Source organism: Dermacentor variabilis, chromosome 3 (assembly GCF_050947875.1).
Source record: "Dermacentor variabilis isolate Ectoservices chromosome 3, ASM5094787v1, whole genome shotgun sequence".
Lineage (NCBI taxonomy): Eukaryota > Metazoa > Arthropoda > Arachnida > Ixodida > Ixodidae > Dermacentor > Dermacentor variabilis.
In genome coordinates, this window is record NC_134570.1 from 52,409,122 (window position 1) to 52,425,792 (window position 16,671).

The window sequence follows — 16,671 nt, forward strand, 5'->3', positions numbered from 1 at the left end:
AATTTCTTTTTCAGAGCTTTCCACAAGGATGTCCTTCGTATCCCCCTTGTTCCATTGACAACCGTAACCCCATCATTCAGCCAATCCGTGAATACCTGAGTCCTACACAATCGCACATCCTGTAGCGGGACTTTCGGTCGGCTGCTTCCATTATTGGCGTGCGGCGTACGCGTAATGCGAAAAGAAGAGCAAGGCGATGCGGCGATGCCTACTGGAGCGTGGCATCAAGATATGGCTGCGGTGGCGGCATTCTATTTCCAGGACGCGAAGCGTGCGGCTTGCGTTCGCATTCTGAACGGATACAACGAAAGCCACGTGAATCGGTGCAGAAAAAAAGAAAGACTAAATCGCTCCTGGCAGGTATATATTGGCAACCAAGAAGGCAGGAACATAAAGGACGGAGGAGGGCATCGAAAAGAAATTACTAGAGTCATCGGCTTGAGGCTAGCAGGCGCCCCGGTGAAACTTGTTCCCACCGCTGATCCAGCCGCTTCCGGCTGCCACGAATACCGCCGGGCCACAGCCGATGACCGATATTCCCCCGCCACACGCTAAACTGGAAAGCTCGATGTTGAGAGAGAGAGAGAGAGAGAGAGAGAACCTGGCTTTCTCTCTGCTTTCTTTACAATGTTTCTATGCCCGGCGAGAGAAACCGAATTCCGGAGTCGCCTCGGGCGGTGACTCGGAAGCGTGGAAGTTGACGCATCTCGCTAATGCGCTCTGGCCGTGGTCACACAGCATGCGAGCACTCCATCCCATCGCACTCCCTTCCTGGTCAGCCGCGTCCACGACGGCTGTGCGAGCCTGACCTGCCAGTGTGCGCTTTGCGGGATGCGCGTCTCGGTCGTTGGACAACGACGCGCACATTTCTGCCACCTTCTCGTTCGCTATTCCGCGCGTGTGGTCGATCCAAGAGTGGACAATTACACTATACGCACGCAGGCGCTATCAAGGCGCTCGCATTACGTGTGCGCTTTAAGCTCGATTCAGCCGACGGGTCGGCTCGATGGTTTCCTCCGAGGACGAGCGCGACGTTAATCAGGCCGCCACCCAATCACCCTGATCGCGCGGACTCCGGAGGTCACGGCATATGCTCGGCGGGACGATTTGCTGCGGCTGCCACGATCGTCCGTGAAATGAATCGCCTGTCCGAGCCGCTTTGCGAGTCTAGCTCAAAGAACTGCTGGATCCTGATGGTAAACCCTGATGGTTTTCCCGCAACCTCTATTTTGCACTGACGACAACACTGCGCGTTTAGTGAGCGACAACACCCATCCGATTATTAGATTTCCACAAGTTACGATGAGCCTCCCTCCGCTCCCTCACCAGTTCCGCCATTATGCTACCCTGGATGCGCCTTTGTTTACAAATACCGCACTGGTATGCGTTCCTCGTTGTACATTGCTCTGCATGCGCAAAATGCAGAGTCGTTCAGCGGTAGCCGCATGAAAGACGAACTAAACGCGGGAACCAGCAAGGTGGAGTAATTAACGCTCATAAATTTATGAACGGTAAACTTAGCACCCAGCCACACTCTTTGTCGCTCAACGCTACATTCAGGCAGGTAACAAAATTTCCTTTCGCAGCCCAGACGAAAGCATGAGACAGCACAGAAGCGCTGTGGACAGGAAGCACCAAACATTGCCAAAACGCGCGTCCTGAACCGCAGCGCTGAGCCCTCCGTAGTGTGCGCCGTATGCGAGGCCCACACTCCCGCTTACGGGCTATAGCTTTCAGAGTCGCGAGTTATTAGTCACACGGAGCGCGCAACACATTACGATTCACAGTAACTGTCAAGCTATATGGCCTGTCATTTACAATGCTGGCCAGCTACTGGGCGGTACCGCAGCTCAACCTGCACATGATCGCTTTTATAGTTTTTTTTTCTTGTGTGTTTGTGTGTGTGTCGCATGCGGGCTCTGCTGAGAGGTCAGAGTGCCATGTAGGTACCATTCATCACGTGACTTCTATGTTCTACGTAATGGGCGCAACGCACTGCAGCGTTATGCAAACAGAATTGGTTATCCTCCACCAGTGGCGGAAAGTTGTGTTTGAGTTCTTTGGCATAGTCGAGCAAAGAAGATCCCTCGTTGGACCCTATTGTTCTGGTATTTTGCCGTACCGCCGAAAGAGGGCGGCCACAGTAGAGGAAAGCTGTGTGGTGGCGCAGAGACTGCCTACTATGGGCCCATATCGGAATGCAGAGACGTGTAGGCTAGCCTAGCACCCTACACTCAAAACGTGTCGCCAAGCGCCACTGACAATTATAGTGTCGATACGCGGCTTTACTGTCTGGTCAAGGCGTGAGCTCGCAGACGTGTAGAAACTACACAATCTGATCAACTCCTTTTCATTCTTCGGAAATACATCAGAAAGATGGCATAAATACCGAAGGTATCATGGACAAAAGGCTCAGTGCGTCATATCTTGTTGATACGTGAATTAAGGAAAAACTGGTAGTTTTGCCCGAAGGGCGAGTCACTGCCTGTCACAGCAAGGTGTAGCGTTGCGTATGAACTTCTCGGACAGTATTCTAACTACACGCAGGGCCGACCGATGCGGACGCGACACACGCGGATGCGATAATGTTGCTGGTACTCTTAGAAGCTTTAACACGCCACGTAGGGCCTGTAATGACATCGCGCAAGCGCCATTACGCTGGCCGTGAATAGCCGTGCCAATAAAATTACACCCCTTTCAGGTTTGAGCGCTGATATTGTTTCGTACTTTTACTGTTTAATAGCCTGCGAGTATTTAAGATAAAGGCATGGGCTGTGAAAGTTATGTTTCATGACATTTGTTTGTGAGCTGCCATTCTCAAAATTCTGAGTAACGGAGAGATCAAACAAGGAGAGGAAAGGCAGGGAAGTCAACCAGACGAGCTTCCCGTCTGAGGAATAATATAGTCAAGAACGTAAGACCTGGGGTGAAGCACTTTAGCAATTGAAGTTTGTAGCAGTATACATCATGGATAAGCATATAGCATACACACACCTAAATATACGCGGAGCACCACGGCGACGCCGACGCCAACGGCGACAACGACGGCGAATGTTCGCTTGAAATGTCCATGTAGTCGCTATCGCAATAAAAATGGTACAGTTGGCCTCGAAGGTTTACGGGTCTCGACTTACACAATAAAAGCTGAATTCCCGCCGACTACCTACCTGTAGCCAGTCTGTCTTATTAAAATGGACACTGAAGTCCGTTGTCTTCACGCGCTGTGTAGTTTTTCGGGCTCATAAAGTTTGAGGTGAGGCTCCCATGGCTTTTCCTCCTTTAAAAAAAATCTGCCTCCATTCCACCCGGTGAAAGTGGATGTGCAGCGAAGCTGTTTCCAACGTTAGAAAAGTACTACCACCAAAAATAAGGTTAGACGACGTTAGACGCTTGGCCCGTCGAGCCCAAAGTTCCTCAAGTTAGGCAGCATGCTGCTGCTGGTCGTACTGACGTTCTTTTTTCCCCTCAGCGGAAGACCTACATATACGTGGCCTACCCAGAGCGCAGCCGCTAGGACACTGAGATCCGTTGTTAGGCTACTACTCCTTGAAAGGGCTCCCACCACTTGCCATTGTGTTGCGCCGACTGACGCCAATCCACACGCCTCCGTCTAATGGCGTCAGTCCATACGCCCAATTTTACAGCTGCCGTTTGAGGTATGCCTGAGTGGCCGCGACCACTAGATGGTCGTAAGGTTCTGGACAGTAAGGGAGCCTACGACAACGTAGACAGGGGATAGTGATGGTATATTCTTAAGCACGAAGGCATAGATGACGATTTCGTGCAGCTGCTGAGCGAGATACATAGAGACAACCGAGTGCAAATTGTATGGGAAGGGAGAAAATTTAATAAACTGGTGGAAATACACCAAGGACTGAAGCAAGCATGTGCTCTGTCTCCGTTGTTGTTCACGCTTTACGTTAATGGCATAGAAAGACGACTGGAAAACAGGGAATTAGGGTTTGACTTCTCCTACATGCGTAATGGACAAATGGCGCAAGAGAAAGTCTTCGGACTGATCTATGCGGGCGACGTCGTGCTACTAAGGGACAATAAAACAGATTTACATTCACTTGCGAGTATCTGTGGCAAAGCAGCGACAAATCTAGGCCTTGAGTTTGGCGTAGAAAAATTGAAAATTGTGATCTCTAATGAAGAGACGAGTAATTACGTGGCGTCATTTCAACAGCAAGTCAGATCCATAGCCAAGCAATATAAATACCTCGGTGTATACATAAACGAAGCAAAGACTTACTCGAGCACCCACCAAGCTAATACGAAAATGAAGGGGAAGCGCAATGCAGCAATAATGAAACATAGGGCAATTTGGGGCCGCAAGGAATGGGAGGTGGCACAAGGAATCTCGATAGGAGGGATGCTGCCAGCGCTAACGTTCGAAAATGCCATTCTGTGCTTAAAATTCGATATCTTGTCGGGGCTGGAAGTTAACCAAATATCGGCAGGCTGGTTGGCTTTGGGAGCCCACGGCAAAACCGCAAACGAGGCAATGCGGGGTGACATGGGATGCGCCTTGATTGACGTCAGAGAAGCGCTGAGCAAACTTAGTCTCGAAGAAAGACTGAAGAACCTTGATAAAAATAAATGTGTGGCTAAAGTGCTCAAGTATCTGTACTTCAAAAGTTTGGGCACAGAATGGAGGAAGAGATTAAGGAAGTTTGCAACCAAGTACAGGATAATTGAAAGTGTAAATAGACAAGCAGGAGTCACCGGAAAGAAAGGGAGAGAAACAGATAGTGAATTGGACGCAAAGAATGAAAAGAAGGCCATGGAGATTTACAAGAATATGAAGAAATAAATTATAAGAGAATATCTGTACCATAACACACAGAGTAGTGCCTTGCTATTTGAGGCTCGAGCTGGTTGCCTATGCGCAAAAATATACCGGAGCATGTATTCGCGACTGGATGAGGCATGTGTATGCTGCAGTGAAAATCCGGAGACCACTCAGCGCATCCTAATGGAATGCGAAGGGATTCACCCAGTGACACCCGTAGGTAACGTATACCTTCCAGAAGTGCTTAGCATCAACCGGTCAGCAAGAGACGTTAAGAATGTTGGCGAAAAAAACGCAAGGAAGAGATTGACATGACCAGATCTGTTACAGGCCTATGTAGTGGTAGAGAAAGAAACGACCAAAGAGATATATACAAAATACTAGAATGAACAGCATGTATAGCATGGGTGAGTGCCTCAATCAAGCTATTTGATTATTCGTCATCACCCAGTTGCAAAGGGGATGCCAATAAATCGTCGTCAGTGCTTGCCATCATGTTGATCATGGTCGTATCACACACTTTGCGACAGATACAACGGGCAGAGAGCCCACGCATCACAGTCGGGTACATTTTGTGCACACGTACGTCACGCACGCACGGACGTACGTGTGTGTGGGGAAGTGCAGCGTGCCTTCTCATTCTTGTAGGCCCTCCGTCAAGCCCAAATTCCTTACTGAACTAACTGAATTTTTCCAAATAAATTCCGCCCGAAAATTGTTAGATTGCGATTTACACAGAAGCTGCAGGTATGATAGCCTCTGATTGCGATGAAAGTATACGAGAAAAGATAATTCCCTTACGCGGAAACTGAGAAACAAAGTCCTTTTTCAGTTGCAGTTTGAGGTCTGTCTGAGTAGCCGCGGCCGCTTGGTGGCGGTACTGTTTATGGGTGAGCACGAGCCGACGAAAAGTCACGACCAACTAGAGGCTAACATCTTCGTTGTAAAAAAAAAAAGTCGATCCTCTAGTTTACTCAAATCCCCCCCGACTAAGACATTGACGTGGTTAACACACAGGTAAACGCAATTAATGGCTCACCTATATCTGTGGTCAAGGGAGGCGGGCTACTGCGAGCCGACGGCCTTCCGGACGGTGCGCTGCGTGCAGAGGGCAATGGTGCAGACACCCCCTCGTCGGCGGCGGTTACTGCGGTCGCTGCTTCCGACGTAGCCTCGCCGCTGTCGCCGGGCGCCCAGCGGTGCAGGGCCGATAGGAACGCGTGAAGACTTCCCCTGGACGGCTTGCGGCGCTTGCCCAGCGACCCTTGCTGCGCAAGCAGACGTCTGTCCTTCTGGGCGCTGTGGTCCAGGACAGGACCGGACGGCACCACGCCGGGCACCAGGCCCGCCGCCGGCAGCCCGTTGGCCGCACCACCGCCCACCTGCACAAACAAACACACACGCGTGGAAATCGCACGACGATCGGCGATAATCGGCGACAAAAAAAGCATCGACTAAGGAGGGCGACGTTGAAAGGCTACAGCGCTTGCCTAAGTGAGACATTTCAGCCAGCGACAACGTAAACTGCAACGTCAAATCGGTCGCACCGGTCATATTCGCTCATTTCCGCGACCTGACGGCGCGGGCGAACTGGATCGGCGTCAGTACAGGGAACTACGTTTTCAAGCCCGTAGGCGCTAAGGCCGTTGGCATTGCTGTTTCGTGGATGGAGTTTATTCCTCCCTTGTCGCTGACTGAAGCTCACCCTTTTTCTAGGAGGGGAAAAATACGTTATTGCAAGAAAATGTGCCCATATCGTCCAAAGGGTGAAGCATTCACAGCGATAGCAAGGCTTAGCACTGCGCTCGGACTCCTCGGAATCTATTTTAGCTATACACGAGTGAGACATGCTGGTGCGACGCAGCATGTGAGACGACTTTGGCTCAGAGGGATCAGTACCCTGGCAACTAGTTACCAGGCGCGTGTAACAACGCTGAGGTCATGAGGAGCGTCGACGGTTGCGCTGGAGGCGTAGCACCTCGACTGCGCGTCGTGGGATGAGACGGACGGTAAGCCGTTAGCCAACGCGCAGTGAAATATTAGACAACGTTAAGCTCGGCGTTTAGTGCCTGTACAGCTCAGAGCAGTTCATGCACGCAAAAAGCTCAGCCGTAACGCTACAGTGTGCGCGACGCTCGTGCCAGCTGCGGAAGGCAGAACGCCGGCGACGGAGAGAGAGAGAGAGAGAGAGAAGGTACCTTATTATAAAGTGAAAGGATTTATGTGGTTGGGGCCCTTAGCCCAATGCATGTAAAATGCAAAAACGTTTTTCTGAGATAACCTCTTGACTGATTTAAATGAAATTTGTTGCATTTGAGAGAGAAAGTTCAATTCTAGTGACCGTTGGAAGCGAAATTTCGATTTATGGCCTCAATTGTGGTAAAGAATCTTTAGAAATGCGGATGTTCGAAAAAGAAACAGAAGTACTATGTTTACAAATTCATAGCACTGCATCAATAACAGATATCGCGGTTCTGTCAACGGCATCCATTAGACCATTGAAAGCGGACAAATTCGATAGGTCATTTTATATCTTACGTGAATTCGTTACGTTACGTAAAAGGCTTCTGCAAAAGCTGTATTTCCATATTACTAAATTTATTGAAATTCATCTGTAACATATCAATTTTGTCGGCTTTAGATGTACTATTGTATGCAATTCACAGAATTGTATTATCTTTCTCATTACTGAATTACAGAGTTGTAAACTTGATAGTTTCGTTTTTAAACATTTCCGATTTTTGCTAATTTTTTATAAATATTGACGACCTGAATCGAAAATTTGAGAACAACAGATACTAGGCTAAAAATTTTTTTTTAAATGCAACACTCTTCGCCAAATTTGGTGCAGTGGTTGCCGAGAAAAACGAATTCTCCTTTTACATGTATTTAGATAGGAGCCTCCGAGCTAAAGCTTCCTAAGTGGTCTTACGCCCTAGCACACACACAAAAAAATACTAATTAGAAGAATCAGTGGCGATATAGCGCTAAATGCGAGAGAAATGCGTTAGGCACCTCTTCGAGTTCCGGGATCAACGATTTAAACCGCAGTCACCACATTGCAAAGTGTTTCTCAGGAGTTTACTACGCACATATCCTGCCTCTTCGAGGAGCGAAGTGCCACTGACAGTGGTCCGGAGCAGGCCGCCGTAAGTTAAGTTAATATATATTATATGCCGACACAATTTTTCCCCACTTTTACACTCCTAATTCCAACTCGTGAAAATATAAAGGCCCTCCCATTGTTACCAGTGGCAGGTGGCTGAATTTTATTTTATTTTTACAGCGAAGCCGTAAACCTCTAGTTGGTCGGGATTTTCATGACGTGACATCATCAAGCGATATCGTGAGATAACGATGCCGCGATTCTGTAACAGAACTTTTGACGTGATCAAGCGAGGTGGGAGGTGATGACATAATCACGTTTCGTAATGATGTCAAATGTGACGTCACAACTTGTGAACATGGGTTTTGGTACCATAGGATGTTAACGCCGGGCGTTTCGCTTAATGGGCCCTATAATGATTTCTTATATATCAGAACCCCCCCCCCCCCCTTTTTAGCAGTTGTAGTGGCAGTTTTCCACAGCTTCACTGGACAACCCCTTCCGCAGGACCAGGATGGCCAGTCATCTTTTTATAGCCATTGACGGTTATATTTTTTATTTCTTTTGCATGCGCGCTATATAGAGGCAGCGCAGCAAAAGGCTACGCGCGAGTTATAACTAAACACTGTCAAATATGTACTACGTAGTTTAGTAGTTTACGGGTCGGCAGAGGCCTAGTTGTGTCGAAAACGCTCAGTCACCTGTGTATACGTGCTCTTAAAGTGCAGGAAATAATGCCCTGGAACGTGGGAATACTTGGAAATCAGATATTTTCTTCGTATTTTATGGTATTGTTTGGGATGAGTCGGATATTTTCTACGCCATGTAGGTAAAAGCGAATCGCCTTTTTTTTAATATCACCCATTCACCACATTCGCACTTTTCGCCTCTACACGTAGTATTACTATATAAGGTCCAAATATCACAATGACACATGATTGCAATTCACCTCTTTCAGCTGATGCCGGCCGGTGGAGCTTTGTACTTCGTACGGGAACTACTACTGATTACCTGGTGCCACAACATTCGGTGAACGCACCAAAAGCCCGGAACGAGCATTTATATAAAGCAACACAGCATTTCCTCATTTCGCAAGGCGTCTTACGTCTACTTATGAAATTGCACGTTGCACAGATGATCGATTCGATGGAGGCTTGTAAAGATGGCTCGCGGATATATTTTACTAAATAATGCACTGACTCGCCATTCCGGCCCTGCGAAAGTGGATGCCCGGCGAAGCCGTTGAGGCTACCACTACAAGTGCTGAGAGGGGTATGCAATGCTTTATGTCTTTAGAGTAATGGTAGTAATGCTATTTTAGAGTATTGGTGGTAATGGGAGTAATCGTAATTTCGACAGCGCGTCGCCGCCCAGAGTGGTGCTGCAACAACCCTAAGATCACTTGATAGGCTGGCTATTCTACATACGAAAGGCTAGGGACGTAACTCCCCACGTCGCAAGCTGCCGTCGCTACGGCCAGCTTGCGCAACAGTAATCTTTACCGGGAAACGTATGCTGGGAGCGCTACGCTCTTCGCATTGCATGTAGGCTCAGGAGGGCGTTATCAATTATGCGGTTCGGATGCTTGTTTTGAGCCGGTTCCGTATTGAAACGTACGCCGTTCTATACGCTGCATGCGCGATTCTAAAGAATGTGTTCAATTTTCGCTTCGAATTGCTGAGTGCTTGTAGCCTCTGCCTTACGGTAGTATGAGCCTACATTGCATGTGGGCGCAGGAGCGCCTTATGATTATTAAAGCGAAGCTTTCTTCGCCTCTTCCATCGACTTTCCCCCTGCTGCGGCTGCTGCTGTCCGGCACGAAGCTAATGTCGGCCACGCCAGGTCATAGTTGACACATACGTCACTAACGTCGGTCGCGTCGGGACCCGATAGAGACATAAAAGGCTTGCGCTGTCGGTGTGTAGTTCCATGACATTTGTTTAAGGTCTGTTATTCTCAAAATTGCGAGGAATAACTTTGCAAAGAATGTATGACAAGGTATGCGCCACGATGAGGGCCTGCGCGGTTGTGGCTGAGAACGATTAATCGCCAAGCGACGCCTGGGACGTCGACAACGGATTTTAGGCGGCACGGGGCCCTAACGCTGTCGCGTTAGTACATGACAGGAGTGTGGAACGAAGGAAATACCACCAGAGAAACTCGTGTCTAGATTTACGCCGCGTCGCATCTGCACAATACCCTTTGGACGCCTAAGTAGGCTTGACCCCTCACAGATGCAGTGCAGGAGCTGCCGCACTTGTCTACGTGCTCACCCGCAACAGCAACGACAGTAGAAGGAGGAGGTGGGGAGAATGTCAGATAGGGAATAGAGAGCGAGAGAGGAAGCAGTTTTGTGAGCTACAACGCTACCACCTAGAATGGCGCCGAAGCGTGCACTTAGTGCCGACGAGACGAAGGCTCGGACAAAGCGTCGAGAGGGCGAGAACAGCAAACACAAGCGGAGCAGGCAACATAACATTTCGAATCCCGTCACGACTGCCGTATGGCGTCAGTATATCCCCGCCAAATAACGCCAACGGACTGAAACAGCAGAAAAAGCTTCGCTTACATCGATTCCCACAGTGCGTGGGATCTGCGTGTTTTTTTTTTTTATGTTGTTCGGATTTATGCAGCGAGTCAAGCTCCCCAGCACGGGGGCACGGGCACGCTAAGAAAACTGAGCTACCCAGTCGAATATGGATCCAGAAAACAGCGGGTTCTGCTACCCATGAGAGAGAAGATCAGGGTGGCCAGCATCCCGAGAAACGTGCACCCGGAACCCAACAGAGAAATGAGGCCAGCGAGAGTACAGTCTATACGTCAGGCCTACGAAGGGCCAAGGAAGTGGAGAAGTTAGGTACGCCGACGCGGCAAAGTACAGAAACAGAGCAGCCCACGCTGACAGCGTGATGAACGGCCAGGGAGAAGAGGTAGCAGCGGCCTCGCTGAACACTCCAGACATCGACTCCACGGAGGAAACGGCGATAGCTCTAGTAACCACGACGGGCAAGTGAGGGAAAAATCACATCACAGTCACCATGCGCACTCATGAACATGAACTCGTCATGTTCATGAACTCATCATGAACAAAATTAATCCGGACTGCGGGGTTTCACTCCATTGTAGTAAGTGTGGGGGGTTTGCTCGATTTAGAACACATGCTTTGGCGCTGCTTGGCGTTCGCCGGTGATGGTTCTCGAGGTGAACAGTGGTGGCAGCGGATGCTGCACAGTGAAGTGCTGGCGGACCAACTCAGGGCTGTCCAGAGGGCCCGGGTGACGGCAGAGGGGCTCGGCCTCTCTGTACCGACGTGGCAGCGGCCCGCATCAGTCCCAGACTGATCCATCAGGACCTAAATAAAGTTATTCATACCATACCATACCACGCACTCACAAACAGCGTGCTGAAATTACCAAAAAGGCCTAATTTCTAAACAAGCCCTGAGCGTCCTCAAGCAACTGGGCAATTTTCAACAGGTATACATTGTCTGAGCCCCGGGACACGAGTCCCTGGCGGGTAATCTAGCGGCTCACGCCGCTTCCCGAGATGGAAATTCTTGCATCTGGCTCGTCATTCGCCTGTCGCTGGGCCAGGGAAGCAGCAAAGTTTAATTTATACGAAGATATTTTTACTTTTGACGAGAAAGAATAAAACAAAACTAATACTATTTCTGTTAATCTTAGTTCACGCTGCTTTTTTTTTTTCGATGCCCGCGGCAGCAAACGATCAGCGTTAATAATATAGCGTGACGCATTTCCTGTCGCCACTTTTCGCCGAATGCCCATCTTCTTTTTCCTTCTCTGTGCTACCCCTAAAGATAATTGAACATGTCGGCACATAAGATCATTTTAACGCGATAGCGTTAAGCAGCTCGTGTCGCAGAAAAGCCGGTGTCGTCGGCGTCGGCGTCCGCGGCGTTGGCCGTGAGCGATAAATCACGGCAGGCACTTCATAAATAAAAAGCAACTTCCAAGATGGGCTGGGTGGGAATCGAACCAGGGTCTCCGGAGTGTGAGACGGAGACGTTACCACTGAGCCACGAGTTCGACGCTTCAAAGCGGTACAAAAGCGCCTCTAGTGAACGCGGTGTTGCCTTAGAAACGCGCTGTTTCTAAGGCTCAGGCGTGCATTCCTTGCTCAGGCGCACATTTCGTTGTCGCGCCGAACGCTGCGTTGCTCGACGCTCACCGCGTCCGATGCGGGGCGCGTAGTCGCTGCGCCGTAGCCCATTGTCTTACACCCCTTGGCGGGTCGACGGGAACGCTATCGCGTTCCACTCTTGAAGGCGAAGCTTAAGCGTCCTCCAATTTTTTACCTACTGTCCTGCACATAGAGCCAACTTAGAAGGCAGCGCTACAATGATACCACTTTGAATAACCACCGTAGTTTTTCTGATTACCTACTTATATTATTTTCGAAACTTCGTTGAGTGTCGGTAACTTGTAAAAACATAGACATAAAATAAAATGAGGTTCAGCACCGCGCGCATACCTTTTATCGCGACGTCTCTGTAGAATGCATGAAAGAGACAGGTACCGTCAGTTTCTAGCAGAAATTAAGATAAATTTCGGCAGAGGCACTTAAGAACGATGACGTGTGCGAATGCGAACGCATTGGAGTCCCTTTGGTGAAATGCATCTTTCCGCGTTTTCCTTGTCCGCGCAAGCTCTTGCATACGTTCGCCTTCGCAAGGCCAAATCAAAATGCGCTCGCTTGCCCGCAGGTCATACCTCGAAAGACCGCTCGTCGACATTCAATTGGACAGTAATGCCATTATTAATGCGACAGAATTAAATGGCTCGTGAAGCGGAAAATCCGGCGGCGTCCCAGGAAATCGTATACAAGAATTCGGTGCTCTTGCACCCCCGCCGCAGGTGGCCCCGATATTGCACAATATTCGGGATCGGCCAACGCAAGGGAAGCAACGCCTGTTTGACCTCCGTCGCGGGTCGGCCCGGTATTCACTATCTTCGGGATAGGCCACGTAGGGGGAATGCTTAACGCCTGCTTCACCTCCGCCGCGTATCGGCCCGGCATCGCACTGTCTTCGGCATCTGCCCACGTATGGGAAGCTCTTAACCAATGCCTCCTTTACTAGATGCCAGCCGCGTTGTCCGTAAACTCGGTTCCTGGCTCTCTCCTTTTTCTCTCCTCCGCGAAAAGGCAACGAGCGCCACTTGTGGCGGACGTCTGCAACCTAGATCACGTGCTGCGGCCTCCGAGATTACCATGGCGTCTGTTGCCATCTCGGAGGCCCGCGATAACGCTCGCTAACAGACGCCCGCGCATATAAAGCGCCCGCGGAGCATTCAGTCGCCGCTGCCACATCCGCCGGAAGTTGAAAAGGCAACGAGCGCCTCCTCGGGGAATTTATGCTGAACTAACTTCAACTAAGGGAACCGCCGCCGCAATGGGAAAGCGAGCAACGCGGCTGGCATCTAGTAAAGGAGGCATTGGCTTAACGGATGTTTCGGCTCCGCCGCATGCAGATCGGCCCGGCATTATACTATCTGCGGCATCTGCCCACGTACGGGGAGCGCTTAACGCCGGCTTCACCTCCACTGCGGATTGGCCCGGCATTGCACCATCTTCGAGATCGGAGCGCTTAAAGGGAAGCTTTAGCTCGGGCCCAACTCTGACACGGCCTATTCAAATGCATGTACAACGAAGCAACGTTTTTCTGAGATAACCCCTGGGCGGACTTTAATGAATTTTTTTTTTTTTTTGCATTTGAGAGAGAAAGTTAAATTGTAGTGACTGTCAGAAGCGGAATTTGGATGAGGGTGTGAATTTTGTTTAAAATATTTTCAAAAATTCTAAGATTCCCACAAAATAGAAGCACGAAGTTTACAAATTAATAGCTCTGCATCAAGAACAGATATCGCGCATATGTAAGCGGCACCTATTAGAAAATTCAAGGCGGACAAATTCAATGCGTCGATTTTTGTCTTACGTGAATTCGCCACGTTCGGCACATGGGTTCTGCAAAAACTGCGTTTCCATATTACTAAATGTTTTCAGATTCATTTGTAACATATCGATTTTGTCCGCTTTAAATGTACTATTCGATTCAATTCACAGAATTGTGATGTCTTTTTTCATTGCTGAGTTACAAAGTTGTAAACTTGATAGTATCGTTTTCTGAAAATTTGCGATTTCTGCCAATTTTTAATAAAAACCTGATGACCTAAATGAAAAATTCCATACGAACAGTCGCTATAATTCAAGCTTGCTTTAAAATCCAACAAACCTCGTCTTAACTAAGGAAATGCGTGCTACCCCCCATCTTCTTTCTCCTACCCCGTCGCCTTTCCCCCCTGCGACTGTCGCAGCCCTTTTGAGAATATTAAAGTTCACAAGTTGGCAGGCAGGTCTGTGACAAGGCTTTCATCGAAGGTGCACCATAGCTATTTTTTTTTTATGGCTCGTCGACGACATAAGTTTGGACTCCGGCTTTGTAGAAGCGCCCCAAGTTCAACCGAGAAGGAATGTGTTTAACAGCGAACAAGCGCAGCGAATAGCGACAAGCGCAGCCAGCTGCATACGAGACATTCGTTTCTGCTAGCAAACGCCGAGCCCATTCTTTCCGTTCGCGTTCAGCGGTCACGCTAATCAGCAAGTCAGAGCGATTGGCGGCAAACAGCCCAGTCGGCACGCCCGCCGGGTTGAACGCCTCAAGATCGAGTCAAGCAGGCGTGTATCGAGCGAGGAAGATCCTTCAGGGAGAGTGACCGCACCTTTGTTCTCGTTTAGTATGGGTACGCACTTCAAATGTCACGCGCCGGTTGCCAGAGCGCTTTTGCGGTGCAGCGCCTTCGACGGGACCTCTTATTAAGAATAGGAGACGTCGTTGAGATCCTCGCGTGGTGCTGTCACCGAGGCAGCGAAGGCGAAACGACACAGTGCCACATTTCCGAACGATTGAGTGCTTTCGTAATGAATGCGGAGGCCTTTGAGAGAGCCCGTGCAAGTTAAGAATTTCGATGGTGGTAGAAGACAGAGAAACGGAGGGTGTGTAGAAAGGCAGGGAGGTTTAAAAGATGCAGTTCTGGTTGCCCACTTTGCACGAGATGCAGGGCGAAAGGAGATAGAAAGAGAAAGAGGGAGGAGCTCCAAAGAAATAAACTGCGTGCACGCAATCCAGCGGTAAATAGTAGTAAGCAGACTTCTCAAATTCAATTATGTAGGCCAATAGACCTGTGATAGATTCAGCACCCGCAGATATACCCTTATGCGCGGTGTTCCTTTCGGATAACAGGCCTAACACCTTTTGCTCTGGCAGACGGTCGATGACCATCTACAGGCCATCAGTGATTTGTACACATCAATTGCTTCTTGTCATCATAGCGGGGGCAGGCACAAAAGAAGTTGTGCGAATGTCTCGCCACACCTGCGTGTGTGCGCGAGTAAGATTTAGAAACGGCAATACCGTAGACAGGTTGAACGACCAACAAGCATCCCGGAGGCGCATCCTTTCAACGATCCACAGACACCTGTCGACGTTGATATTTCTACACTGCCGATGCAAGCCGATTTCCGAGCCGCTTCGACCGCAAATGCAAAGGCCGAGAACCTAGCCTTATTGAATCGGAGTTATGGTCCCTGGAGATTGCAACTTCACGCCACAAGTACGACGTTGACGAACAATGCATGCGCATACCTTCGCAATCACACTGCTCTGACAGAGAGCTATCTTTTTCTGCTGACGGCGTCAAATACAACCTAATGAGATCTGTCATTACAACACAAACAAACAAATATTTCGCTTCAACCCAACTTTGAAATCCCAGCATTAAATAGGTGCAATCTTTCTTTTAAAATTGCGCGAATAAGACGTACGAAGGAAGTTCGGGGAGCTATCTTACACAGTGGTAATTGCGGCGCATACAATATATATATATATATATATATATATATATATATATATATATATATATATATATGTGTGTGTGTGTGTGTGTGTGTGTGTGTGTGTGTGTGTGTGTGTGTGTGTGTGTGTGTGTGTGTGTGTGTGTGTGTGTGTGTGTGTGTGTGTGATGCAATAAAGAAGAAAGAAAAATACAAGAGACCTGACGAAGAAGAGACGTTTGCCTCCTTGAAGATTCCCTTTTTACTTCTCTCAACAATGGAGCGCTTGCAACGAGAAATAAGCAATATGAAATAGCATACGGAAGGACAACGACCTGGCCTGTTCGTTGCGGCAACGGCAATAAACAAGAAAAAAAAAAGCGCCGCACCCGCACCCTGCCGCTGTTTGTTGAGAAAGCAGAAACGGCATCCAGAGTTCCTTTTTGTTGTTGGTAGTGTTATTCTGCCGGTCGCTTTTTCTTTTTTTTTTCTTTACCAGACTGATCGCATTGGTCTCGAAGAGACGTATACCCCCCTGCTTCCCAGTCGACGGATTTAATTATTCTGGTAGGCTATTTCAAGACGTTCCGCCTTGGCTTAACGCAGAAGTCGAAGCCAGGAACTCAAACATAAGGCGGGAGAATCAAGGGGCAAATTCCAAGAAAGGCGAGTGTTCGTACGGAAGCGGGCAGCGTTGTGACGATTCGACCAGAAGCATTTTGCTGTAGGCCGAAGTTCCCATCAGAAATGTCTTCTTTCTTTTTTTTCCCCCGAACTTGTACCTTATTTCGGCCAACGGGAGTTCCGAAAAAACACCGTTTTCTCACGTTAGAATACACCGCCGTACTGAGAAATGGTGCATCGCAGCGCCCTTCTGAGCGTGTCATCAATTCTCTCCGCGCTCGCTCCAGCGGACGGACGG

General features: G+C 49.0%; 1 protein-coding gene across 4 annotated transcripts in view; it reads right to left on the reverse strand.

Moving 5' to 3' along the window:
* LOC142575598 (uncharacterized) overlaps window positions 1-16,671 on the reverse strand; it is a 311,632-nt gene that overhangs the window by 89,084 nt on the left and 205,877 nt on the right. For all 4 annotated transcript variants that reach the window (XM_075685082.1, XM_075685080.1, XM_075685083.1 and 1 more), the window contains exon 3: window positions 5,835-6,177. In XM_075685082.1, coding sequence (XP_075541197.1) covers window positions 5,835-6,177 — 343 coding nt within the window. The remainder of the gene's footprint in view (window positions 1-5,834; window positions 6,178-16,671) is intronic.